The following is a 26,980-nucleotide window of genomic DNA, read 5'->3' on the forward strand; positions in this document are numbered from 1 at the left end:
TGACTCCAGAAGATGTTTTCTATCTAGTTTATTCTGTGTGCGGTTCTAGGCATAATATTTATTTAAAATCTAATAATGAAGAAGATAAAAAAGATGAAAATAGATCTTTGAAGAATAAGAAATTGATAAAAGGTGCTCTATTGCCTTATTATACAACAGAAGAACAAGAGGATGATTTAAACAATGATATGCCTGCGCAGATTAATGATATTATTTTCTTAAAGAGTGCTTTAGAATTACTACATCCATTTGAATACGATAATATGTTAGCATCCGGGTTCCAACTTGAAGAAATATTTTATGGATGTCTAACATCAATATTTGCAGGCTCATTACCATCCTCAACAATTACACAATTGTATGACTTATTGTTCAATGTATACTTCCAACCAAAAGATATTTTCATGAAAAAAAGAGAGCACCATCATAAACATGATCATAAAAATGATATTGATTATAATGATAATAAAATAAATATTTCACTTAGTAGGCGTATTTTAATATGCTTATCTTACTTTATCATAACAGAATCATATCGTGAAATTAATATCAACCCATTGATTTCTTCTAAGTGTATTCGTGAAACTATTAAATCTACTATGGCTACTATGAGAGATCCATTAGAAATGGTACACGGCATTGAAAGAGCTGATTTTATCATTTTTGGAAACAAGAAAATTTATGAAAGTATATTAAAATTATATGAGACATATATTATTTCATACCAAGAATCTTTATGGTTTTCGAAAAAGCAAAATTCGGTGTTAGAAAAAATGATCAATATGACCCCATTACAAAATCAACATGGTAGTGATGCACCTTCACATTTAGGAATGAGATTCATTGGAGGAAGATATGTACCCAAGACTGTTGCTTCTCCTGGATTATCACTAAAAGATTTAACAGAGTCACTATATCCATTAATTAAATTCCAAGCACTCTATGCGGGGAGAAATCTGCACCAATTACCACCTGGAATTGCTGGTTATGTAATAATAAAAATAGATGAAGTACGTGAATTTGCCAAATATAATGAACCCATATCTCCGGTAGTTTGTGTGAGAATGGACCAGTATAAAGTTGCAACAGACCCTGCAACCGAAAGATGTTCTAGATCATTTATATGGAAATCAAATAACGTATTTATGTTCCCAATACCAATTTGGAAATCTCCTACACAAAAGAAAAATATAAATGGACGCAACAGCTATCATTTACATAAAGAGTCATCTGAATCCGAAATGCCGTTGACCGTTGAAATTTTTATCGAAGTTTTGGATTCCGAAGCGCTTGATGATGAAAATAAATTATTGTGTTCAGCACAATTAAGTTTAGACAGGTGGTCAACTGACGGTGGTAGCTTATCATTAAATGGTGATGATGGAACATTAGCAATATATAATGATTGTAATAAAATGAGCTTACTATTTTCATGGTATACATATGTACCAAATAATGAGTTGGATACAAGCGCTTTGTTACCATTTTCATTTGGAAAACAACAATGGGGTGATTATGGTGGCTATCACTGCATCTATGCACCAGTTAATGTAGAGTCATATAGGAATGAATTGCATTCCGAACTAAAAGAGGAAAAATTGAAAGAATGGGAATCAGAGCCAAGACAAAGCGTATTAGATATTATTCGTGGTCATAGAAAAATGGACGAGAGTGGTGGAAATTTAGATGCTTTACCAACAATGAGATCCATGTATCCCGGTAAATTGGAAATTAGCACTGGAAAGTACGGCCCAACTAGATCGCAATTGCAACAATTATTTTTCTTCTCAGCTCCTTCTCTTTTACCATACGTTGATGAGATTGTCGAGAGTTTTGCAAAAATATCTATGAACTCATCAGAGGAGAAGGTCACATTAACCCCAGTACCTTTAAGAGAACTCATTGCATCCATTATTTTATGTTCCCGTGGTACATTAAGCGAAAAAGCCAATTTATTATTTGATTTATTTGGCTATGATGATGCAAATCGATTGTCTGTAGCATTCCATTCAATGTATTATTCTCATACTCCTCAATATCCAGCGGCTATTCAAATTGGTTCTCAATTAAATACTCATTTACCAGTTGAAGTATCTGATAAACTAGGTGTTGCTCCTTCAAATGTAATTTCACTGGCAGGTGTGGCAGCAATAGTACAAACTGCATGCATACGTTCAAATATACCATTAGATAATGTTGGAATTTACCAAATTACAGCTTCAGTATTTGACCATTATTTCGATGTACCTAGTGTTGTAAAGGCATTGATTATACCTCCTAAGGGATATGATGGGCGTGTATCTAAGGAATATATTACACATAATTATCGCAATTTGAAGTATGATACAAGCTCAATATCAAATACTGAAGATATTACAATAGATAATATGAATATTTTTAGTGATTGCAGAGGAAGTAAGAGTATCTTTAACTCAATTAATTGTATGAATGGTAAAAGTGTTAAAGAAAATGCATATTGGTATAACATCGATCATATGATTGACAGTAAATTTATTTTGGATGTATCGAGATCCATAACGCACCATATTAGAAAAAATGCATCTTTGGAAGGGTTATTTGGAATTGATTTCTCTGTTCATACTTGCCTAAGGCATTTTGATATTAATGATCCTTTCCCAGGTTTAATTAAAACATTAAGAATAATTATTAGTGGGAAGAGAAGTAAACATGAAATTAGAATAATTGATCTAACAATTGATGAGAAAGGCCACTTTATTGATTCAAGAGTACAATATGGTACAGAAACTAGTGATGATTTGCACACAACAGATGTTAGAGGAGCAAATCAATTCAGACAAGCATTTGAATCAGGTTTAGCAACTGTCGATTTCCCAAGACTATTATTTAGTGACGGAGCTGCAAATGGTAAAGAAAGAGTGCCTACTGCTAGTTTTGTCTTCAATTTACACAATATCTTAATCGATAAATATAGTTTTGTTACAAAGTTCTGTGATTTCACATTAGTAACAGAAGCAATAAGGAGAATCACTGCTAATGATCGTACATGCGAGCCTAATCGATATCTTAAATTAAATGTAGAAGTTAATTTAACCCTCGAAGAAAACAAATCTTATCCTCATTACAGCGTTGATGAAATCCTAGGCGTTCCATTAAAAATAATGAATAATAATGACGAGCTAGCAAATCAATTAAGCCAATCTCTAGTAATCTCTGGCTCAAATAATAATATTGGTAATCAAAGTCAGAGAAGTGTTATTTCAATGAATGCCTCAACATTAATGAATGAAGATGGATACATGACTCAGAGATCAATGATTTCAACAAATTCAAAACAAGTATTCGAGCCGTCTTTATCGGTGCATTCTTCAATGCCTTTATTAACAGAGAGTGAAAATACAAATGAAGATGTTGGTTGTCAAAGTATAGAAGCAGAGAAGTTGAAATCAGGTATTTCATTAACGAGCAACAATAGTATTGCTAAAAGTGAGATTGAAAAGATGTTATCAAAGAAATCTACTTTAGTTGGAGATGAAGAATTGGAAAAAATGGTTTCAAACAATTCCTATCAAGACAATAACGTTAATAATGCCGAAAAGTTGCCGACAAGAACGGAGAGTAACTCAGGGGCTGTATTAAAGCAAGCTTCTACTGCAACTTCTAGGATAGCTGCTCTGTTTATGACTAGGCAATCTTCATTGTTTAATTCTCTATCATTCAATAATGATGGCGAAAATAATAAAGAAGCTGACGGTACTTTAGATTCTAAATTGAATTCTATTGCTAAGTCATCTTCAAACATTTCTGATGAAGAGATAAATAAAATAGAATCAACTTCTATTCCAAGAAATAAATCTTACAATATTGATGAAGATGAGGAAGAGCTTAAAGTAGATGAAGAAGAGGAAATATTATTGCAACAACAACAATTATCTTCAGCAATTAATTCATTTAACTCTAAAAGAATAAATTCTCAAACAAGTCTACTTAGCGCAGTAAGTCGCGGCGCATCAACTGTAAATCTCTGCCGTACATTCACTAGAGGAAATTTTGGCTCATATTATGAGGCTGAAGGCAAGACAGAGTATCAGGTTGATATTCCTTTTAGACCACCAGGCCAGGTAGAAGAGAGACATAATATTAGAGTTTATTTGGCTGACAGCATCCGTGTTTTAAAGAACAAGGTAATGGAAGCTTGCAAATCAATTGCTCAAAGATTACAAGAAAGTGGAATTGATAATGGATTGTATAAAGAGATTGTATTAGGGCCACACCATGTAGTTGAGCTAGTTGTTACTGACTTTGATGGCCATATTCGTTATTTGCCTTTATTAAATGAAACAAACTCTATTGAAGACTATATTCTTTCAAATGAAGATTTACTGCAAGAATTTATAACTTCGAATATGAATAGCATTCTTAATATCAGAATCATTCCACCAAAGAATTTACAAACAGAGAAATCAACTAGAATCGTTAATGAGATGCAACACGAAAGTGGTGGAGCTTTTATTACAAGTATGTATTTGGCAAATGAACTTGCAAACCACGAAATATTGGAAGATGGATTATTAGTTAGGAACCCATTAGGGTTTAGAACATATTTCCATAAGGCTCATTATGAAATAAGAAACAAGATGATTGAAATTGAACCAGGAAAAGTGGTATCATTGGATAATTTATGTTTTGTAAGAAAAAGTAATACAGTACTAAATAACCTAGCAGCATGCATAAATTTAGATTGGAATGTTGACGAGTGGGTTCCAGCAGTTGCAATTAGAGGAATTAATACGTTCTTGGATGAGCTTGAAGGCATTCATTCTGAGTCAGTGCGTGGCCGCACATCTAGAATTCCGCAAGCAGTATTAAGTGCATCGTCAACGATCGGAGGGTTTATGCCAGTAACATTAGGAGCATATAACCCAATTTCTGCTGCGTTTGACTATGGTTATGGAGCAAGAAATGGAAGCATATCTGTTTCAAATAATCATAGAAACTTTGGAAATAATTCTAGTACAAAGAGGTACAAAACTGGAACAAATTCGGGGACTAAGAAATTTGGAACAACTACAACTGGTATAGCCAGTACAAACCAACCTTCTAACTCTGTATCTTCAAAGATTAAACCAGAAGATATGATTACATCTGTTTATGGATGGGATCTATGCTATGAAGTTATTCTATTAGATTTCCATGACTTGATGATTGAAGGAGGAATCAATACAAGAGAGTCCATTTGTGTAACTGAAAATGATGTTATTTTCTGTTTCAGAAATCCAAGTGTAAGGCAGCAATTCGAGATTAATCAACTTACTACAGACGAAAAAATTAGAATTATGTCTCTTTCTGAATCAGGGATGTGTCCTCAAAGAATTGCGCTCGAGCTATCTGAAGACCGAGTCGCTGCATTAAAGAGTGGCTCGTACTCTATGCTATATAATAATCAACCAAGAGCAGTTGTTGTACCACACCAATTAGTTTCTGAATTTTTGAGAAGGTTCAGAGCAGCAATTGAAGAAGACAAACATATTTTCTAAACTGATTTAGTATCTGGAGTAACTGTGAGATCATTCTTTATTTAATAATAAAATTCAGGTAATAAATATTAAATAGCAAACTAGCTTCTTAGATTCTATTGAAATTCAAATATTAATCTTACCTATTTTCAATTCTCCTTCATTTGATTTTTTTTTTTAATTTCTTCTTTCATAATATCTAAAATTTCCGTTATGGTCACTTCGGTTGGAATTATAATTATTAATATATCTCTGATTTGAATTGTAGTTTTGAAGATTATTTGCACTATTCCCCGGATTTTGATTATAACTATAGTTGTTAGAATATAAATAATTTTGGCTTGGGTATAATGGCAAATTGTAGCCATTCGAAATAGGATTATAATTGTAGTACCCACCTTGAGAATTGTATGTTCCATAATAACGATTGTTTTGAGAATTCCTATCCTGAATCGAGTATTGGACTGGGTGATTAGTGTATCTAGGATAATCTAGAAAATTTGCTGTTCGAGTATTATGATGATTATAATTTATCAAATTAAAATTTGTGTTTACTGTAGTTGTAGAAGTAATCGTTCTTGAGATCGTATTACTAGATAAATTCGTGTCTGAATTCATAGTTCCAAAATAATTTAAGTAATTTTTGGAAAAAGCAACAGCAATAGTAGTAGTAGTAGTAGTAGTAGTGGTAGTAGTAGTAGTGGTAGTAATAGTAGTGGTAGTAGTAGTAGTAGTAGTAGTAGTAGTAGTAGTAGTAGTAGTAGTAGTAGTAGTAGTAGTTATTGTTGATGTTTTTGTTGCAGTAGTAGTAGTAAAGATATTTTGTTCGTGTTGAGAATTTACAATGGAATTATCTCTTTTTATATTTGAATTACTTACTTTATTTTTGTTATCTCTGATTTTTCTTGGTGGGTTGAGGCTAGCTTCATATGAATAAATAGTATCTAATGGAGAATCATTTTTTTTGGAATTACAATCACCCTTATCAAAATCACAATTTTCATTATTACAATCTTCATCACAGTACCCATCACCTAGCCAAGAATTTAAGCAAAATTTATAGATTAAAGGCTGATTATTATAGTCAACTTTTGAAACTGAACAAATATTTGTACAGTCTCCTCCGTCATAGTTGCAGTCTTTATTGTTACAACTATTATCGCATATTCCATTCCCTATCATCCATGTTCTGCAGTTTCCTGAACAAGTTTTACAGTCACCTTTATCATAGAAACACTCTATAGTATCACAATTTGGGTCACATTGACCATCTCCAAGCCACATGTTAATACAACGAGAATTACATCTATGTAAACAGTCACCTTTATCCATGTTACATTCGATACTATTGCATTCTATATCACAAACGTTATTTCCAAGCAGTTCTTTATTACAATTGCATTTAGAGTAGTCAAATTCAAGATTGGTTATGTTCGGCCATTTATTTTCTAAATTTAATATTATTTCTTTATTTAAATCGAAGTTATGTCCTTTACAATCACCGTTATCCCAATTGCACTTTGAATTAAAGCAATCAATGTCGCACTGTCCATCCCCAAGCCAAGTAGGACGGCACTCAGGCGCACACCACCCAACGCAATCACCTCCGTCATTTCCACAATCATCGGAGAAACACTCTTTGTCACACCAACCATCACCTATCCAAGACTCTTCGCAACTCAAGGGACAATTTGGAAATTTCTGCCTCAATTTATCAAGCACGATACTACTCCTGCTATTAAGCATTTGATTGTTCGACTTAGTTGGAACAACGTTGATCAGATTATTTCTTACAGGAATAACATTGAGTTTTTCATTGATATAAAGGTCACCGGACTCCGCAGAGACCACGAGCCCTACAATAACTATTAAGTAAAATATTAGCATTAAAACCTCCCTCATTATGCATCATAAAATATTATACTAACAAATAAACATATAAATATGCATATATATATCGGACGCCTATACTAAAAAGGTTCAAATTGAAATAGATTCCGATTTTTCCGTTTTAAAATCCTAAATTCTTAAAATTTTATAACATGCATGTAATAATTAAACTATCGATATTTGCATGCAAACAGTTTTTTATCAAAATATTTAAATAAATTTAATTTTATATCATTTATTCCCCTTAATTAAAGTTCTTTGTTATTCGGTTCCAAAGTATCGATCAGCAAAACAACCTAATCCTGGAATTACAAAACCATCAGAGTTAACATCACGGTCAATTTCAGTCGTAACTAGAGTTACCTCCGGGAACTCTTTACATATTCTATGTATTGCATTATGAGCAACAATAAGACTAAGAACAATAATTTTACGCTGCAAAACCCCTTTTGATAACAAATATTTAATTGCGGAAAATACCCCAAATCCATTCCCAAGAATAGGATCTAAAATAAATACATTCCTTGAGGCAATATCATCGGGTAATTTGCAGTAGATAATTCTAGGTTTATCAAACTGGGCATCAAGTTCTGTTTTAGGATTTTGGAACTCAAGTAGAATTTTTCCTATTGGAATATCTTTACAAACAGCAGATAAACCTATTTCCATACTTTCTCCTCCTCTAACTATTGAGACCGCGCAGAGTTTATCCTTGTAATTAAATTGCACTCCATCGTATAGTTCTCCAATAGGTGTTTCAATTGTTTGACCAGTAAAAGACAAATGGCCAAGAGCATTTTCGACGACTAGTCGAATTAATCTATCTGACCAAAAGACAAAGTCCACCGCTGATGTATCCTTATTCCTTATAATAGAGTGCATATGGCGTATTTGACAATTAGAAGGAATAATATGCAAATTAGAGTAAATTTTTCTTAAATCATCCATTTTTAACTTGTATCTAAGATGTTGTACAACAAGGTCAACAGCAACTTCATTTGGATAATGGGGAATTACGATATCTGCATATCTTCTAGTCGGATAAATAAATTCATCATAGGATGGCTTAACCGTTTTCTCATATTGATTAAGAATATCGTCAATTTGTCTGCCTCTCTCAATAGTATCTCTTCTTATTCTACGTACAAGACGAATATCATCGTCAGTATCGACAAAAATTGACATATTTATAAGATGTCTTATTTTTGGATGAAAAAGGATAAATATGCCTTCAACAATAATAATAGATGCTGGAGAAACTTTCCTTCCTGTTTCCAATCTCTTATGTTGTTTAAAACAGTAGTTAGGGATGTGAACCCCTTCCCCGTTTTTCAAACTTAGTAAAACATTGTATAGAAGTTCAAAGTCCACAGAATTAGGATGATCAAAGTTGTAGTCTGCCATAGTTTGTCCCTCCTCTAAGACAGGAGTTTTATAAAAACTATCAGTCTCAATTACCGTAACTCGTTTATCTCCTAACTCTGAAAAAATTCTGGTACATACACTTGTTTTTCCGCTTGCACTTCCCCCTGCAACTGCAATAACAAAAACATTTGAATTGCTGCTAGGCGTTAAAGCTTGATCGCCATAATATATGTCTTTAGAAATTAATTTTTCAAGACTGATATTAGACATTATATATTCAAATTAATAATCAAAAAATAGTAATGAAGTAAATCTGCGGCAATATTTATAACTATTAATATAAACAAATTTAGAAGTTATTGTCTTATTATAAACGTTTCAAAATATTTAACGTCGAAATTTTTAAACAAATATGATCAATAACAGTATCGGCGGTAACAGTTTTGAAAATGAAAGCTAAACATTGATTAAAAATAGTTTTACTAGGTTTGGATTGAAAATTTGAAGCAATTAAAAGTAATCACTAACTGTTCTGACTTGATCTGTTGTTGATATATAAAAGGGGGAAAAGATTTAATTATAAAATTTTTTTTTTTTCTAGCGCGATATCAAATTCTTTGTGGACTAGTTGATTAATATTATAGAATACGTAATAGCAATATTAATCAGTATTCTCAATGATTGACGACCAACTTATTATATATACGCTTGTAATATCTCCTGTTGTCGGGTGGCTTACTTCAACAAAAAGAACTTGGAACAAAAAAAATCAAGTAAACGGAGTTATTCTTGCACTATTTGTGTTAGTGATTGCATGTGTATTGCAAAATGTAAGAGTTTCTCAAAACCACTACCAAACTTTGGGTATATCGAGTAATGCGTCAAAGTCCGAGATTACCGCAGCATACAGAAAATTAGCTCTTAAGTTCCACCCGGATAAAAACTCAGATATAAGTGCAAGAGAAATTTATTCTAAAATTAGGAATGCTAATGAAATACTATCAAACGATTTAAGAAGAAGTTGGTATCGTAGATTCGGAACAGTTGAAAATAATTTAGATTTATACAAGGCTTCAGAAGATGAAGAATTCATTGATTATCCATTACATCTGACTATAGTACCTTTTGTTACTGCTGTAATTCCGATTTGTTTGTCATTATTGATGTGGAATGATCAAGAAAATATAAGAAGAATAATCCTTTGTTTTATAGTTTGGACGTTATCATGCGGGATTTTACTTAGATTTGATAGGAATGGAAACGATTTTCTACATTTATTCCCATTTTCAGAAATTTTCTCCCGGTCGAGAAAATTAGAGTTTTAGAAGGGCTATACATAACAATAATGAATTCTTTACAACTATTCTCCCATTTTTGCGACAAGTTTCTACAAAAACGAACTTGCAGAGTTTTACCAATCTCTATTGAGGAAGAAGCTGCGATTACTAATATATATAGAAGATTTCTATAATGAAATAAAGTCAAAGAGCCAGAGAAAAACCGAAGAGAGCGGTATTTCAACATACAATTACAGCATTGTTACTCCAAATTTTCAGTCAGATGCATTAAAGACAGAGGTAATTAAACACATGGAACAAACTAGTTTAGAGTTTAATCAATTATTAATTGAAGAACCGTTTCTAAACGAATCATGGGATAGCTCTTTTAATAATGTTTATAATTTACTAGAGGATAATCTTGATTTAGAAGAGAAGTCAGGGCTATCTATTGGTACGATTATTTTTATTTTATTCTGGGTATATAAAATTTATTCAGCCTTTACTTAGTCTCACAAATCCTGAATGTAAATTTTTCCATTTGTTTCAATTCCCAAGTCAGATAGTGAATGAGAATCACTGTATCCTTCAATTTTAATCTTATTTTTGTTATTAACAAATATATACTCCAATGATTCATTTTTTTGTATTTTGTAAATCTTCCAAATTAAAACTTTAACATCAGATACGGCCATTTTTTTGTTTAGTTTAATTGTGGTTGGATTACAGTCAATGCAACATTTAAATTGAGGAATAAAGCTTATATCTAAGTATTTTTCGTCTTTAATCATATTATCGGAGTCAGGAATTAAATTTTGATGAATTGATATGTCGTTTTCTATGATGAATTCGCAGAGAATATCTCCATTTGGGTCTATCTCTTTCAACATATTATTTTTTAGTACTGTATATTGAGAAATATAATAACGCTGATATGAAATAATATCTTGCTTATTAATTATACTTTTATTGAAGGTTTTTATATTTGGTAATATAGAAATTATTATACTTCTTAAATCTATTGTAGTGTTATTCAAAATAATGTTGTTTCTAAGACAAAGGTGCTCTAAGTTTGGGAAAGCTTTCCTTAAGTAAACAATTGTGCCAAGTTCAATAATCCCGCAGTTGTCCAAGTTTAATTCTAAAATATTTGGGAATTTAATATCAATATTTGTATTTGTTTTTAATATCGGTAATTTAAAAAAATAATTACTGGATATGTTCAAGCTTTTCAGACCCGTCAAATATTTTAGGATATTTTCTATATTCTCCCAATCAGATAGTAAGTTTAGGCTCAAATCTAACCTTTGAATTGTTGGGTTTGAATAATCCATTGAAATAAAATAGTAGTTGTTCGATGAAAGGTTAACATAGTTGACATTAGGCAATACTGAGTCTTCTCTAAATAACAGCATTAGCTGCTCAAATTTAACGAAGGTTTTACTCATACTTAAAACTTTGATATTATTGAACTGATTATGGTTAATAAAAGAAATTTCTTTGAACCTATTCCCATTTAGCATTAAGCATTCAAGTTTTGGTAAATGAGACAGTATGCAAAATAAAGAGTTCCAATCTGATAGTAAATTATTGTTTAAGCAAAGAGAATTAATATTATTGTAGCATAAGGTCAAGTCTACAGGAGATTCTAAAGATTTCATAAGTTCTTTACAGGCACAAGTAACAATGCTCATTCTTTCTAGAGATAAAATTGATATTTTTTTGCAATACTCCTGTGCCTTTTTCAAACCCACAAAATTTTCAACTTCTTCATCGCATAAATATCGACTTCTAATAGCTTCTTGAAAAGAAATTCCTGACGATAATTCATTTATTTCGTGAAGTTCTAGTTTCTTTTCTACCTTATTTTTGTTCATATAACATGATGAAATATTTTGTATATCTGAATTTAGTGAATTGTAATTTATATCTGAATCCCACAAAACCCCAAAAAGTTCCTCGCCATTCTCATTAAATACGGTTGAGCAGATTGTCCCAATTCTTTCATCTTCCAAATGCGACACTCTATCACCTAATTTTATCTCCATACTTCGCAATTACAAGTTGTTCAAATCTTACGCGCGAAACTTTTACATTTATCGAGTATCGCAGAACAAGTCTACCAAGCTCAAATTACCCACAAATATAATATAATAACGCTCACAAATTAAATCTATAAGTTTTACTAACACCAAAATAGAATACTAAGAAACACTAAATAAGAGAAATAATACAGCTACTCAAGTACCACTTTTCAAATTAGTCACCTTAGTGTGATTTGATTAGTCAATATTCTCCTTTTGCGATTTCATCATATTGCTCCTGTATCTTATCAAAAAAAGAAGAAGAGGTAGCAAAATAGCGCTGAAAAAATATATATAAACCACAAATATTAAGCATCCACTTTTATTCTCTTCACGTCATTTTCGGTAGAAATAATTGAATTCTCCCTCACTTCACTCCATTCGGAATTTATACCATTAGCAGTTACCAAAGTATTAATCTCTCCTCCAGTATCTGCTGATTGATCTTCGATTTCTGCTTGAGCTTCTATTTCAATATTTGGTGTTTTGTATTCAAATGTAGATGTTTCGATAGAACCATTACTTTTTACAACTAATAATTCAGTAGAATTCGATTTAGGATCTAATTCTTGTGACTCAGTCGTACTTGAAGGCAGAGCAAAGTCTCCACCATTTACCTGTTCGCTTACCTTAGTCAACTCATTAATGTTAGTGCTAGGCTTTCTCTTTGTACCCCTCAAACCCACTTTCCCTTTGCTTTGAGCGAGCGATTGTGCATGTAAGTTTATAAACCGTTCTTCAAGCCCACACATAGCCGCTATTTGCCAAAGCTGCTTTGTAGTTGCGTTCCGAATATCCGCTATTTTGCTTGCTTCAACTCTTTTTTCGGGATGACTTCTAAGGTAGGCTGACAACTCACTTTTCAATAATGCCCTTCCCTGGTCGCCTAATCTATATTTTCTTGTATGGCTAATCTTAAAAACATCATTTGGTTCCCCTAGAATGCATTGGTCTGAGCCACTACTGTGAGAAATGCCATTTGAAAGATTTTCAAATGAAATCTGGCCCAATTTAATATTCCTTAAGCTGTAATCTGGCAGTCCGGGGTTTCCAATCAGCTTCATCGAATCATCACAAACAATATTAGTACTTTTATTAAAGTCACCGTTTGCGTTCAAATAATTTTTTACTCTTTCATGTGCATCCGCCAGACTAGCAATATTATTTAGATAAGAATTCAGCAATGAATTAAGCTTATCACTTTCTTCTGGCACGCCTATTTCCTTTTTCAACGGAAGCGCTGGCTTTTTAATTTTGCCAATATCGCAATTTTCGGTTCCACTAACCAAATTATTCTGATAAATCGAGCCTAGACATGGGCCAATTATTGGCGATATTCTAGGCATGATATTCGGGTGAATAATCGAGGGTTGAGATCCGATTGACAACAGTGGTGACTGCAACAATGGGTTGATAATTGGAGGTTGAGAATCCAATTTTATGGAATTAATAGATTGATTCTCCTCTTTAGATAACAAATTGTTTTGAGTAGACAAAATTGATTCTATTCCTGGAAAACTGGCTATTGGTATTCCACTTACTGGAATAACACTCTGTGGAACTACTGCGCCGTTTAAATTGTAGCCTCTTGGAATGGCACTATAACAGTCTGGCAATACAGCTCGAACTGCACCAAGAGCGTTGTTTACTTGATACAGCTGGTTCGGCAAAATCAGGGGAAAACCAGGGTTTAATTCATTAATTCCACCTATATTCATATTTAACCCAAATCCAAGGTTTAAACCAATCCCAATATTTTGTCCTAGAGATGAATTTATTGCTTGGCTAGTATTTTGACCTGAATTTGTGAACAATGATTCGATATAATTATTTGACAAACTTTTCCCTTCTAGTATTGGCGATACACATGCTGTCGATGGGACAGTTCCTGTTTTATTGAAAGATTGCTCAATTAATGTGCTCGACCCATTTTCAGTCTTTTCACTAGTATTTATTTCGTTCAAATGATTCATTTTTCGTCTTCGTTATAAGTCAGACGTGCAATTAAGCTAGCCATTCAGTCACTACGGAATTGTTATTTCAAAAATTTTGAATTGAGCTTGTACTGGAAAATATTCAGCAACAAGAATTTCAGTTTAGTTTATTTACTTATTTAGTTGGAGAAGGAGACTAATATTGTCTTACTTTATAGTCAATTATCTTCATTTAATATGCCAAATATATACTTTTCGCTTCGTTTCCTGCATATCAACAGTATTTTGAATTAGCCCCACGCTTAATTACGAGACATACATGCTTTTTTTGCAAGTATTTTCAAGTGGATTACATTTTAGTCTCCCGTCTCTGTCTCCAATCTTTTATTTCAAATTTTTAAAGTTGCAAAGATATCAAGATTATGTGAAGGGGAACAATTTTGATTTAGCCCAGTCCAGTTCCATCTTATTTGTATTTATCTTTAGCTTGATTCATTAATTTATATATTTTATACCGTCTTTTTTGTACTTCTTCGCGTTATGATCATCCATTAATCAACAATTTTCAGTGTGTAAACTATTTCTGATTCTCCGGATCATACTTGAGGTTGTGAATGATCGATATTCAATTTATGTAGCTATTTTTTTCTAAAATTAATTATAGAGCGGCGCAGATTATGTTGAGTGCAGTGTGTGGATGCTGGCGTAGAAATAATTTCGATTCAAAGAAATGTAGAAGCCACAACAGTAAATAAAATATGGACATATATATATCTAATGATAATTCTGAGCTTAATTGTAATGTTCTACCGGACTGTACATACAGTTTGTGCTACGTAAACTTAGCTCTAAATTCTCAAAAATTTGGGAGAAAGGGGAAATTTAAATCTAAAAGTTTTGAGTTCTTTGTTACCTTATACAAAAAGAATTTATTAACTAACGAGGAATTACAAATAGGAAGTTGCAGAATATTACCTTCGAATTATTGCACGCCATTCGAAAGGAATTATTGTACAGTTTATTTTAATTTTTTTTCAATAGATGAATTAAAAGAATTTTTGGAAAAGAACGAAATAATTGTAATATTGAAGTTAGGTTTTGGCATTAATCATTTTGAGGTGTTGTTTGACGAAACGATAAATTACTTCATCAAACCGGTAACAAGCATTAAGAATGAGTTATTTTTATCAAACAAAAATAACGATTTCGAAGTCACTTTTATTGTTAATGTCGAGTGGTTTGCAACAATTCCTAAGATCATTAAAAACAATATTGAAAACCCCGAAAAGCTAGACAAAGATATTCCTATCTCTTCGAGCTTAAAGATTGAGAATAAAATCCTTAATATTAATATAATTGATAATCCTAATATAAGTTTGATATATGAAAAAACAATTTGCAATGACCCAATTATATCGAAAAAGATAGTTTGTTCGCAACCTATAACGAAAGCACTAAGTAAACATACTATTTACAAGTCAACAAATATTAAGAACAATTTTTTTGCACCAAGTATTCACTCTTTGAACAATATAGGCAATTGGACTGTGAAAATTAAAAATATTATATTGACTGAAAATGGGTTCACTTTTCTTCATGATAAGTTCCCGAAATACAAACAATCAAAAAGTTACAAGGTTATTGTCCAGTATTGCATTAAAAATGAAGATGGAAAAACTATAACACAAACTAGAAAGCATTGGAGTATAATGAGTTTTTTAAAGAATTGCAATAATTTTTCTATTGATAATAGAATTCCAAGAAAACCTTACTACATTGCAAAAGCAAATATTTATTCTAGAATTCCTGAAAATATCACTGATAAAATAGAGGAAAAATACTTTCATATTAGTTTTTCGATTCCAAATTCACTTTTTTTATATGAATCAAAAATTGATAAAGGAAATGCTATTTTTTATGGCATATTGCATCCAAATGAAATTTCTTTAACTAAAGAATCTTTGGTCAAACTTTATTCAGAGTTTCATAAAAAGAAATGTTTAGGTTATGCATTAATATCATTCTCAGATATAAAAGAAAAACCTCATGATAGTATAAACCTTCATTATAAAATCGATCGAATTATCGAAATAAAGAATGATTCAAATAAGAAACAATGTAAGGCGGGTTATTTAGAAGGAATGAGTATTATTTATCTGTATATATACTGGCACATTCAATTTCGGGCAAAAAATGAAAGGAAAACACCTGAAAGTATTTTAGTAGAGTTTTATTCAAAGATTTCAAGTTCAAAAACTATTGAAGGAGGAGTAAACGTAACAGGAATGAACAAGTGTGTTAGCGCATTAATACACTCTAATACTGAATTAACTCATAGTTTGATGAGCTACACAAGTTGTATCCCTGAAAACCTCACATGGTTTAACAATGTTTATGAATTGAGGTATTATTTACTGTTCCCCCATCTTGAAACATTTGAAAACTCTTGCAATGATATTTTTTCAAATAACAATTCAATAGTTTTCAACGAATACGAATTTGCCTATAAATGTAATGAGTTGGGCATAAGAGAATGCATCTCAATTACTTGGATAGAAATGATGAAATCATCCTTTGCAAATATTTCTTTGAAAGCTTATAGATCGTGTTTGCAGCTCTATAAGGTTGAAAATATATTCTTGTAAATTAAGAAGAGAAATTTGGGAGACGAAACAATTAACCTAAACTAGATAAGAGCTAGTTTCAAATTTAGTCTTCAAGATTTGTTTCCCAAAAATACTTGCAATGCAGTACAAATTTTTTCAATTTTTTAGCATTGTATCTTTTTTTTCATCGTTGTACATAGGGTCTCCAGAGTCAATACTAGGCTCCTGCTCGCATATTGCGCCTTCTTCACCTAAAGGCTTATAATTCAGGTCAAGTTATTTCAAATTTCACTTACCCCAGTTATATTTACCTGAGCCTCCTTTAATACCAGATTTATTTCCATATGCAGAGCTCTTTGGGTTCATACTATGACGGTCTAGTCTAGTATCCTTGTCATGTTTCGGCTTGGAATGCGTCATCTCTATAAGATTCTTAATTTATTTCAGTTAATTAGAAAAAAAATGGCATGCAATCCAAATAGACTTAAGTTGGATAGCGCAAACTAAAAATGGCGCCTAATGCAATTTTTTTTCCTTGACGATTTAATTTCTTAAAACGAACATTGAAAAGATCGATAATTTAAGAAAATTTGCATGAGAAGGATATTTATGTTGGTAATTATAAAAGCAATTAAATATTAATGTTATAGGGTTAGAAATGTATTTTATTTGTTATTGGACTCATTGATTGCCATGAAAATAAGGTGAGCTCTGCTTTTGTGCTTTTCACTTTCATTGTGATTTTTATCGGGGTGGCAAAGTATTATGGCCTTCCTATATGCCTTCTTTACTAGCTCTATATCTGACATTAGTTTGGAGAATTCAATAGGTTCCCATTGGGCATTTTCCCATAATACCTGCTGAAGTGAGCTTAGTAAAACGCGAATATCTTTGTATGAGCCGTCAGGTTTTCTAGACCATCTACTAATTTCTTCAACAAGATCTTCGTAGCCAAAGTTGTCACTCTTTTCATTATTACTTGATTCCAAAATTTTTGATTCTAGGACTTTTTGCGAGGTAAATGATTTTTTATTGCTTAAAAATTTTGTTTGTTCATCATTTACTATATTAATAAAGTTGGAGTCATCCGAATTGTCAAATTTAGTAGGGGTAGGCGCTTGAAATATATTGTTTTGAATTTTAGAGTTAGATCTATCAACATATTCTTTTTCATCAGTTTCGTAAGGCATACACATATTCACAGTTCTTGCTTCATAATTTGAATTAACAGATTCTGTATGAATACCATCATAATTTGATGATGAGAAATTAACAAAAACTAGTATTTTTAGAATGATTTTAGAGTTATATGGGGTTGCAGTGTCTTGGTCAGTAACTAAGTCGCACCAAACCCATGGATAAATACCGTTGCTATCATGACTTTTATACCTTACAGAGAAGTCGCAGAGACAATTTTTTGAATAGCAACAACAAAACTTATATTTAGGAATTATTTCTTTTATTCGTTTAAGTGTAATGCTTCTAAAATTTATCTTATCTTCGCTTTGAACCAAATTGAATTGCTCTGGTTCATGATATTCCCCAAATCGATTTACATATTGAATACAATAAAATATATGCTCACTGTTGTGTTTTTTGATAGAGTCGGTTGAAAGTGCACTTAAACTTTTTTTAATAAAATCCATTTTGTAGATTAGGTTTATACTAAATTTTTGTATTCATGGCTTTGTTATTACCACGAGATAGTTTTCATTTCAATATTACTTTTAGAAACTTAATATTTATTGTCGCCAGCTAATAGAAATAATTATTAATCTATCAAAGTTGAATAACTAAACTTCAAAACTAGTAGTTTTAAACTGTCTATAAATAGGCGCAAAAACGGTCCAAAAACAACCAACATGAAGGCCGACGGCATCCAAACCGGCAAACTATGTAACAAAACGATACAAATTCAAAAACAAAATGTTGAGTAGGCATCTAAAAACAGCATTAAATGCGCTCATTTCATGTATAGCCTGCATTAGAATTGATAATTAGTACTTAGTATTTACACCTAAAGATCATTATGAAACTAAGATGTATTAGTTTCGCAGTATAATCAATCTATAGTTTGCTTAGCAATCAGCCGAGGTCATCAAGTAAAAAATATTTTGCAAAAAAAAAATTAGTTACCAGGAAACCTCGAATAATTCACCTAGGTACGATATAGCCATCTGAGAGGATAAAGGCAGAATCCTTCCATATTCCTTAAATAATATAAAGTTAAAAATTATATTCTTCATTATTAGTTATTAAAACAGAGAATAAAGTAACGAATAATTAAGAACATTGTTATTAAGTCATCCATAGATCCTTACAGATTTTCCCATTGTACTCTTTACTGTTAGACTCTTGATGTTGTGCCAATTCTTCTTCAATAGTGATACTAAGAAGTTAATTGCTAAAGTTAGGTTTTGTCTAATCTCTTCCTCCGTCATGTTAACGTTACCAATCGCCACACCAAGGCACAACACCTTCTTCAATTGGAACTTGATACTTGCCTTTAATTCATTCGCCTTCTCGTCAATTTTGTCGCTTGGGGTGATAACAGTTGGGAATTTACCTGCTTTATTTAATCCTGGACCTAATAGACGTGGTATCTGTGGTAATAGTACCTGAGATGCCAAAAACAAATCGTACTTCTTGCAAAGTTTCTTGACAACCTTCTTGTTTTTGTTGATCTTCTTCATCTCTTCAATATCCATTACATCGAAGCCCAGTTTCTGTGCTCTTTCACAATCAGCAGCATCTCCCATTACACATACACGAGCATTTGGTCTTGGGACATTTGGTAAACGCACTGTACCAGCAAAACGCTTGTCTCTCTGAGTATCGTAATCCTTTAGCCCAATTTGCAATTCAACAGTCTCAACAAATTTCCTTGGCTTAGCCTTTGAGCCTTCTAAAATCTCAGAAATTGCACGACGAATAGTTTCGCTACTAACTTTCCCACTCATTGCTGATAACTATATATTAATTATAGATCCGATAGTATATCTGACTCAAAATCTAATGGAGACGATTTAGAGGATTGATTTAAAGTTTATTGAAAACTTACGGCTTAGTTGATCGCGTCCAATCGCAAAAAGACAGAATTATTATTACGTTTGCAATTAATTACACTAAATAACTTATTGGAATATATTTGACTATTAAAAATTCAGTTAATTTGATAAATTAAATAAATAATAAATAATAATTATACTGTCCAAAACGTTATGTCTCTAATGCCCGGTATTTATTTAATACCTATATAGCAATTATGATAAAAATAAAAACTCTTACGTCTCAAAGAGGCTTAGTTGCCGCTATTTTTAAACAAATTCGCAAAATTGCATGGAATTGAAACCTGAAATTATTATCAGCTCATGCGATTACAAATGAACTCACTCAGAAGTTCTCAGTAAATTAAAAAAAAATATTGTTAGCGATTATAGATTATCAAGTAATATTTGCAAAGCGATATTCTTGTTTTTATAATAACGTGCCTTAGACTTTCGCCATTCAATGTGTCAAAACCGCATCTCTGAACAAAAATATTCGAGGAAAAAGGTCGTTTCAAAAAAAGATGCAACTAAAAATTTGAGCATTCTTAATAAGAAGATAGATGCAACTGTGAAAAAACTCGACTCATCCAAATTTGGCGACAGTAAATATGACGATTTTGGAAGATTAAGTAAACGCGCTTTCAAGTTTCAAAGAAAATGCGAAACAAGGGACTCAATAATGAATAAGCATGAGAAGAGAGACTTGGAGCATGAAAACATCATTAGTTCAGAGAAATGTGAAGTAGAAAGCAATAGCCCTTTATCCGAGTCGGAGGTCATTAAAGAAATGTTTGGTATTGAGCGATTCGAAACATCAAAAAATAAAAACCACTCAACATCTAGCCTTTCTTGCTTTAGTATTAAATCAAAAAGGAAGTACAGACAATATATGAATAGACCAGGTGGTTTCAATAGGCCCCTTTCTCCTACTCAGTAACATAAATAATTAGTCTATATTCGTTAATTATGTTTGTATAACGATATTACTTGGCTCAATATTTGGGTAAATTTTCAAAATGAATTCCGCAATTGTAATGTCGAAATCACCTTGTACATCTATGTGATCGGGCTTTCCACTGGTTCCCTTAACTACAGAAGCACCGCAAGAAAACTGTTTTGCAAACTTCTTTGCCGCCTCATTGAGCTGAATATCAAATAGTTCCAGCCCATTAACTACCGTTACATTCTTTCTCCTAGCTCTACTCTCTACTTTAATCGTGATTACGTTTTGTTTGGTCTTTTTTTTCTTTGCTGAATTTGATTCTTCATATTTTTTTTGAGCGTTTCCTTGGGATATCTGAGTTTCGTCAATTTTAAGAGAAGTATTTAACTGTGAATCCAGTTTATTTGCTTCTGAAACTTCGTTGTGTCCTAATATTTTATTTTTCGTACATTGGCCATACTCACAATAATCAGTAGGTAGTCCACAGCTTTTACAGTACTCAATTGTTTGTATTTCTTTGATGACTTCTCTTGTCTTAATTTTCATGGTTTCTCAAAAGTAATTTTAATGATATTTGCAAAAAAAGAGCGGTTAAAAAAAGAAAAAAATATTAAGCTTGGCAATACTGAAGAAAATATACAGTTAACTTAAATATTACAGAATTTTTATCAAGTTATTAAGGTTAATGAAAATAGCTAAGGTTTATGATATTATTTCATCCATTACACAAAATTTATAAAGATTATAAATATTTTAAAATAAGCAATATATATGTAGTTGATTAGAAATTGAATGTTTTATAGACACAAGTTATTGGGTTTGAATCGAATAAATTAATTGGTTGCATTATTATGTTCTTAAAACATTTTCAAATATTCAGCGGTCTACTGTGTGAAATTGAAAAACTCAGAGCGCCAAAGAAAATGGATTTTAAGGGTTGATGAATAATTAGATTATTTCCAGGAAAAAAGGAAATTTTCGAACCAAACAAAAATGAAGCAGTTCGATGCATTTTCAAAGCCAATATCTGAGTTCCGTATAAAAACTGCATTTGGAGGATACTTAACAATATTGAGCATAATCGCCATGATCATACTGTTTTATTCTGAATTAAAATATTACTTAAACATAACTAGAAAGGATGAAGTTACTGTTGATCATTTGTCTTCTAATAGAAATATTAACCTTAGGATGCAGTTGGAATTCCCAAAACTCCCGTGCGATATATTGGGGGTACGAATAATTAATCTTCAGGAAAATAAAGAAATATATTTACCAGATGGAGGAATAGAGTTCGTTAAGATCGGTTCAAATGAAAGTAATGCAAATAGTTCTTCTGGATGTGGTCCTTGCTATGACGCATCTATTAACAATGATTTGGGAGTAGTTAATTGTTGTAATACATGCAAAGATGTTTTTAATGAATACGATAAAAAAGGAATTAAGTTACCTCATGTAATAAGTTTCAAACAATGTGATTATGATAAATCGAAGAGGATTTCAAATGCATTGTCTTCTAACTTAAATTCAGAAGGGTGCAAGATTAAAGTAAATGGATACATCCCAAAAGTTAAGGGTAAAATTGAGATTTCTCACAAAAGATGGGTTAAATATAAGGAAATGACAGATCTTGAGATTGCAGAAAGCCACTTATTTAACTTTTCATATAAAATGAATTATCTAGATTTTGGTGAAGAGCTCCCTGGAATTCCAAACAGATGGAAAAATCAGGAGTACATTCAAAGTTCTAGATTTGAAAAATTGGGATATTCACAAGACTTGGTTTTTGATGATGCTTATATTGATTTCGATATGCATTGTATACCTACACAATACAATACTATAAATAATAAGTCGATTAATTCGCACCAATTTTCAGTCAGAAGTCAATATAAAAAAGTTCTTGTTTCCTTAGCTAATGGCAAATTTATTCCCGACACTTCAATACCCGGAATACATATCAATTATGATTTTACTCCGTTCCTTGTAAAAATGACTGAAAGTCGCAGATCGTTTTTGTCGTTTATTACGGAATGTTGTGCCATAATTGGAGGAATTTTTGCATTTTCTGGAATGATTGATATATTTTTCTTTAAATTTTTATCTAGTGTAAACAAGTATAGACAAAAAAACAATACATCATTTATTCAAAATTACTAATATTTGTAGAAAGGGTTTTAATGATTGACTTACATTCAATAATAATGAATTTTATACTTTTATTTAAGCATAATCATTAAAAATAATATTAGCGCAATTACGCCAATTATCATTGCAATAATGAATCCTTTTTTTGCAGAGCTCCATATAGATGAAGTTGCGGATGAAATAGCTTCTCCAATTCCTTTCCAATCAACATATGTTCTGTTTTCCGTAACATCTTCCAAAACTGGGTCAACGTTTGGGGGCTCTCTTCCTTTTCCCACTGGGTTAGAGTCCGATATTTTTGCTGGGACAATAGATATCTCGATTTCTACTTGCCCTTGAGGTGAATTTTGTTCCGTCGGATGTGAAAATCCAAACCAGGTTTTAGGAATTTTTGTGACTTGAGCTGAATGTTTTTTTGCTCTTCCAAAGTCATTGCTTAAGTCAATTGAGCACTCGCCAATGTTATCACTCTGAATTAAACCATAGGACCATAGTTGAAGTTTAAGGATTGGATATTGAGTTGGTATCTTAATATCAAATACAAACCTCCAGTTAAAAATTCCTGTCCCATCCTTAGAATTATAATGAGTCTCCGTAGACTGAGTATCAGAATTAGATTCATCTAAACTATATATTCCACTAACATATAATGATATTGTAGTATTAGGTTCTAATGGAATATGCCTTACACGCCAAATCACGACTCTAAGTTGGTAACTTTGAGGATCAACCGAAGCTAGTTCAGTAATTGGCGTAGCTTTTGCAACTTGTTCTGACATTATTTCATACCAGGCCCTTAATGTTCCATGAGATACAAAACTATTTTCTACCCTTAGGGTTCTCATTTCTATAGGGGTCGAGTCACTTTCCAACATTGATTGAATTTTCGGATGGAACCAACGGTCTTCAATATCAATAAAAGTGCTTCCAATTATTTCTTCAGACATTGTTCCTGTGCCAATTAAGGAAACTCTTACTAATGCATTGTGAGGAAGAATACAACCTATCTCATATACCTGATTAAACTCGGGTTTATAGCCTTGGTGCCTAACAAACCCTGTATCTTTGATATTATTCGGATAAACACTCTTTTTTTTTTTTCCGCTTCCATCAACCATAATACCATCCCCATTACTTTCTCTCGAGCGAATGAATATATATACAGATGGGTTTAAATCTCCACTTGGTGGAAGAAGGCCTCTCGCAGAAAGTATGTAGCACCTTGCAACAATAGGTTTTATGTTATTGTATTGATTTGCAATCCACATTCTATTGTCTGAAAATGTCTGAAGAACCTCTTCTTGTTCTTTTGTATCCACAATAACGTTAGTATCACTGTCTGGCTGTTGTATAATACACAGTGTATATTTTATATACCCAACAATATAATACAATCCTTTTTCGTTTATAGATACAATTGGAAGTGTCTGATAAGGCAGCTCTGCAGGATCTAGATCTTGCTCTAATTCGTATGGAATCTCAAACCTTTGCTCAGTTTCATCTTCTTCAGAAAATATTTTCAAATCGAAGTTCAAGAGCCTTGCATCGAAACCAAAAAGTGTTCCAACCTCTTTCAGTTTTAGAGCAAGATTTGCTTGGTCATCATCTTTAGAATTAAAACTTACGTCAATATAAACACTCTCATCTTTTTTCTCAGTTTTCATTAGATCAATGGCAGGGTAAAAAAATGAATTTGATGCTTCTGCATCGTATGTAGGGCTTGATTTTGAAACTATATTTGTAGGCGCAGATATTGATTTCATCGTATTAAGAACTCTTTGATCATTTCCAGAAGAGTCTTCATCATCATCATCTTCTTCTTGATCAAGCCCTGCAATATTGATCTGATTATCATTTTCGCATTCAATTGATCCGTTAATTAATTCATCCAAAGTAGTTAAATGAAAAAATTCTTTATTAAACTTTCTTGAATTTTCGTCATACCATGGTATTGCTGAGTTGAAATAAAGTATCGCGAACCCTGAAGATATACTAGATTCACCTGAATATCCAGAAACTTTTTCATTAACAGTAATCTCGAAATAAGACTGAAATACATCTCTTTTAGGTAGTTCAGCAGTTATCGCAAAATCATGTAAATAGTTCCAATTCCCTTCATCACCACAATTTGGAGATGGGGTTGAATCATGCCAAAGGGGTGCGTTAGATTCTTCAACCTCACGGCCATAAGACACGGATACGGTTGGACTATTAAGAGATCTAAACATACGAACTCCTATGACAAATAATCGTACGTCAGCGGGGAATGTTGTTGGCCGAATATCATCATAAAATGGATACTGTTTAACTTCATCAACAGATATCAACTCAAAAGAACACAATATCCTTGCATTTGTATCTTCTTGTGGATTTTTTGTATCTGAAGGTTTGAGATGAAGCCATATTGGCGAAGACTTCCATACCTTGGGAATCTGCGTAAGCTTATAAGATGTAAATCCTATTCTAGAATCAGAACTTAAATAACCATGGCTCTTGCTAAAGGTTTCAATCAAAATATCTGATCCTAATGATAAATTTGTTGGCAGTGAAATCTGAACTTCATATGCTTCGTACCATTGTGGGGCTATAGACGATTCTATAGTACGAGATTGAATTGTTTGGTCCCCAATAGACACTTTAACATATGGGTTTGGTAATGATGACCCAACTCCCCTCAAGTTCATTCCTTCATAGATGAACGACCTAAAATAATAGTTCTGAAGCGTATAAACCAATCGATCGGGGCGTTCTGACGCCGTATTCGCAGGGAGAATGACTATGCTTGCAAGCACATTGAATGTATATCCAGCACTTATGTCGAAAATTGGCTTCAATGTATACCAATTTGGGTTCCCGTTAGAGTCGTTGGAAACTTCAGAGAGCAAAACCCTAGTGAATGATGCTCTCGTAAATGAAGGTGAAGACCAAAATGTTGCTCCTGAGCCGGTTTGAGAATAAATAAATAGGTCCCAAGGATCCTGCCCATCCGATAAATAAAAATATGTTTCATCAATCCTCCCTGTTTGTTCATCGAATATAATTGATTCACCGCTCTGTGGCATTGCAATAGTTGTCGCAGAGTGAGGCCCTATACAAAATTCCAATATGACCTCGCCATCAAATGCAGGTCTACATGAAATCTCATAAATATCAATCCAAAGTAAGTAGCGCGTCATTGGTGGCTCATTTGAAAGTGGTATAGATTGTATTGACTTTATTGAACAGGCTTGAGTCTTTTGTGAGCTAGCAGAAATTAACAATCTACCGGCATAGGAACTAGGGATATATGATGTTACTGAGGTATTTGAAGACGAAAAAAGTTCTGCTGCTCCACCATATGGAGGCTGAGTCCAATATAAATTTACCCAAGATATAGGAAAAGGCTCTTTAAAAATATTAAAAACATCCAGTTTAAATTTTCCTATTAAAGTCGGCTTCGACTCACCGTTCCAAAGTTCAAACAATAAATTCGAGTCTGAGCATGGAAAATATGCAGGCAAATTAATCGATGATTTCCAAATTGGGTTAGATTCATTCTTGATACAGACTGTTGAAATTTTTGAAATTCCATGCCTTACAGTAACAAAAGGTTCTAAGGTATTATACATCCCTACAATTGGAGCAATGTCTTGTCCTTTAAATATGCATACATTAAGGTTATACTGGGTTAAATTTATTTCTGGTGAAGATGAAATTCTTGTACCTTGATCGCCATCATTACTTAAAATATTGCTGTTGTCATCAACTGCAGGGATTGAGTCTCCTGGCGCAAAAATCCCAACAGTAATAAGTGCAAAACCCATAATTTCAGAAGGCTTATCTCCTAATATCAATGGTACCCAATTTCTGTAGATCCAATGCTGCGATTTACTATATACATAGTTAAAACTGAGAACATATGAGCCTATAGGAGCACTAGAAAGGACATATGCATGCATAACGTTAATTTCAATAATAGAACAATCAAAATCGCATTTGTTGAGAGTCTCTGTAAAATTATATGATGCTTGAACCAATGCTGATGAAACAGCCGTTTGTTTGGGCGTTGTTCTTATTTGATCGCATACTTTGATTTCAATATATGGGCTTGGAGTTATATTACTTGTTCCATCGTTGAATTTCAAATCCCTAAGTTCATGAATATCGATGCGTATGCTATATTCAGTAGTTGGCTGCAACATATATCTT

The 26,980-nt window shown here is 32.4% G+C and overlaps 13 protein-coding genes across 13 annotated transcripts; 5 read left to right on the top strand and 8 right to left on the bottom strand.

The window, feature by feature from the left end:
* Positions 1–188: 188 nt before the first annotated feature.
* On the top strand, positions 189–5,516 carry Chro.80326 (hypothetical protein). Its single annotated transcript, XM_662896.1, has 1 exon — positions 189–5,516. The coding sequence occupies one exon, from the start codon at positions 189–191 to the stop codon at positions 5,514–5,516; it is 5,328 nt and encodes a 1,775-aa protein (XP_667988.1).
* A 156-nt stretch (positions 5,517–5,672) lies between these two features.
* On the bottom strand, positions 5,673–7,397 carry Chro.80327 (notch receptor protein). The annotated part of the gene is made up of 1 exon (XM_662897.1): positions 5,673–7,397. One exon carries the CDS (start codon positions 7,395–7,397, stop codon positions 5,673–5,675), a length of 1,725 nt encoding a protein of 574 aa, XP_667989.1.
* Positions 7,398–7,646: 249 nt separating this feature from the next.
* Positions 7,647–9,020, bottom strand: Chro.80328 (uridine kinase/uracil phosphoribosyltransferase). The annotated part of the gene is made up of 1 exon (XM_662898.1): positions 7,647–9,020. The coding sequence occupies one exon, from the start codon at positions 9,018–9,020 to the stop codon at positions 7,647–7,649; it is 1,374 nt and encodes a 457-aa protein (XP_667990.1).
* Positions 9,021–9,427: 407 nt separating this feature from the next.
* Chro.80329 (dnaJ) lies at positions 9,428–10,075 on the top strand. The annotated part of the gene is made up of 1 exon (XM_662899.1): positions 9,428–10,075. The coding sequence occupies one exon, from the start codon at positions 9,428–9,430 to the stop codon at positions 10,073–10,075; it is 648 nt and encodes a 215-aa protein (XP_667991.1).
* A 464-nt stretch (positions 10,076–10,539) lies between these two features.
* Positions 10,540–12,075, bottom strand: Chro.80330 (hypothetical protein). Its single annotated transcript, XM_662900.1, has 1 exon — positions 10,540–12,075. The coding sequence occupies one exon, from the start codon at positions 12,073–12,075 to the stop codon at positions 10,540–10,542; it is 1,536 nt and encodes a 511-aa protein (XP_667992.1).
* Positions 12,076–12,419: 344 nt separating this feature from the next.
* On the bottom strand, positions 12,420–14,084 carry Chro.80331 (hypothetical protein). The annotated part of the gene is made up of 1 exon (XM_662901.1): positions 12,420–14,084. The coding sequence occupies one exon, from the start codon at positions 14,082–14,084 to the stop codon at positions 12,420–12,422; it is 1,665 nt and encodes a 554-aa protein (XP_667993.1).
* Positions 14,085–14,803: 719 nt separating this feature from the next.
* Positions 14,804–16,690, top strand: Chro.80332 (hypothetical protein). The annotated part of the gene is made up of 1 exon (XM_662902.1): positions 14,804–16,690. One exon carries the CDS (start codon positions 14,804–14,806, stop codon positions 16,688–16,690), a length of 1,887 nt encoding a protein of 628 aa, XP_667994.1.
* Positions 16,691–17,316: 626 nt separating this feature from the next.
* Positions 17,317–18,297, bottom strand: Chro.80333 (hypothetical protein). Its single annotated transcript, XM_662903.1, has 1 exon — positions 17,317–18,297. One exon carries the CDS (start codon positions 18,295–18,297, stop codon positions 17,317–17,319), a length of 981 nt encoding a protein of 326 aa, XP_667995.1.
* A 657-nt stretch (positions 18,298–18,954) lies between these two features.
* On the bottom strand, positions 18,955–19,611 carry Chro.80334 (ribosomal protein L1). The annotated part of the gene is made up of 1 exon (XM_662904.1): positions 18,955–19,611. One exon carries the CDS (start codon positions 19,609–19,611, stop codon positions 18,955–18,957), a length of 657 nt encoding a protein of 218 aa, XP_667996.1.
* A 550-nt stretch (positions 19,612–20,161) lies between these two features.
* Chro.80335 (hypothetical protein) lies at positions 20,162–20,638 on the top strand. The annotated part of the gene is made up of 1 exon (XM_662905.1): positions 20,162–20,638. One exon carries the CDS (start codon positions 20,162–20,164, stop codon positions 20,636–20,638), a length of 477 nt encoding a protein of 158 aa, XP_667997.1.
* A 27-nt stretch (positions 20,639–20,665) lies between these two features.
* Positions 20,666–21,190, bottom strand: Chro.80336 (hypothetical protein). The annotated part of the gene is made up of 1 exon (XM_662906.1): positions 20,666–21,190. The coding sequence occupies one exon, from the start codon at positions 21,188–21,190 to the stop codon at positions 20,666–20,668; it is 525 nt and encodes a 174-aa protein (XP_667998.1).
* A 447-nt stretch (positions 21,191–21,637) lies between these two features.
* Positions 21,638–22,804, top strand: Chro.80337 (serologically defined breast cancer antigen 84 like (42.9 kD) (XQ234)). Its single annotated transcript, XM_662907.1, has 1 exon — positions 21,638–22,804. The coding sequence occupies one exon, from the start codon at positions 21,638–21,640 to the stop codon at positions 22,802–22,804; it is 1,167 nt and encodes a 388-aa protein (XP_667999.1).
* A 59-nt stretch (positions 22,805–22,863) lies between these two features.
* On the bottom strand, positions 22,864–26,973 carry Chro.80338 (hypothetical protein). Its single annotated transcript, XM_662908.1, has 1 exon — positions 22,864–26,973. The coding sequence occupies one exon, from the start codon at positions 26,971–26,973 to the stop codon at positions 22,864–22,866; it is 4,110 nt and encodes a 1,369-aa protein (XP_668000.1).
* Positions 26,974–26,980: the final 7 nt, after the last annotated feature.

This window comes from Cryptosporidium hominis (genome assembly GCF_000006425.1).
Source record: "Cryptosporidium hominis TU502 chromosome 8 CHRO018119, whole genome shotgun sequence".
NCBI classification, from domain to species: domain Eukaryota; phylum Apicomplexa; class Conoidasida; order Eucoccidiorida; family Cryptosporidiidae; genus Cryptosporidium; species Cryptosporidium hominis.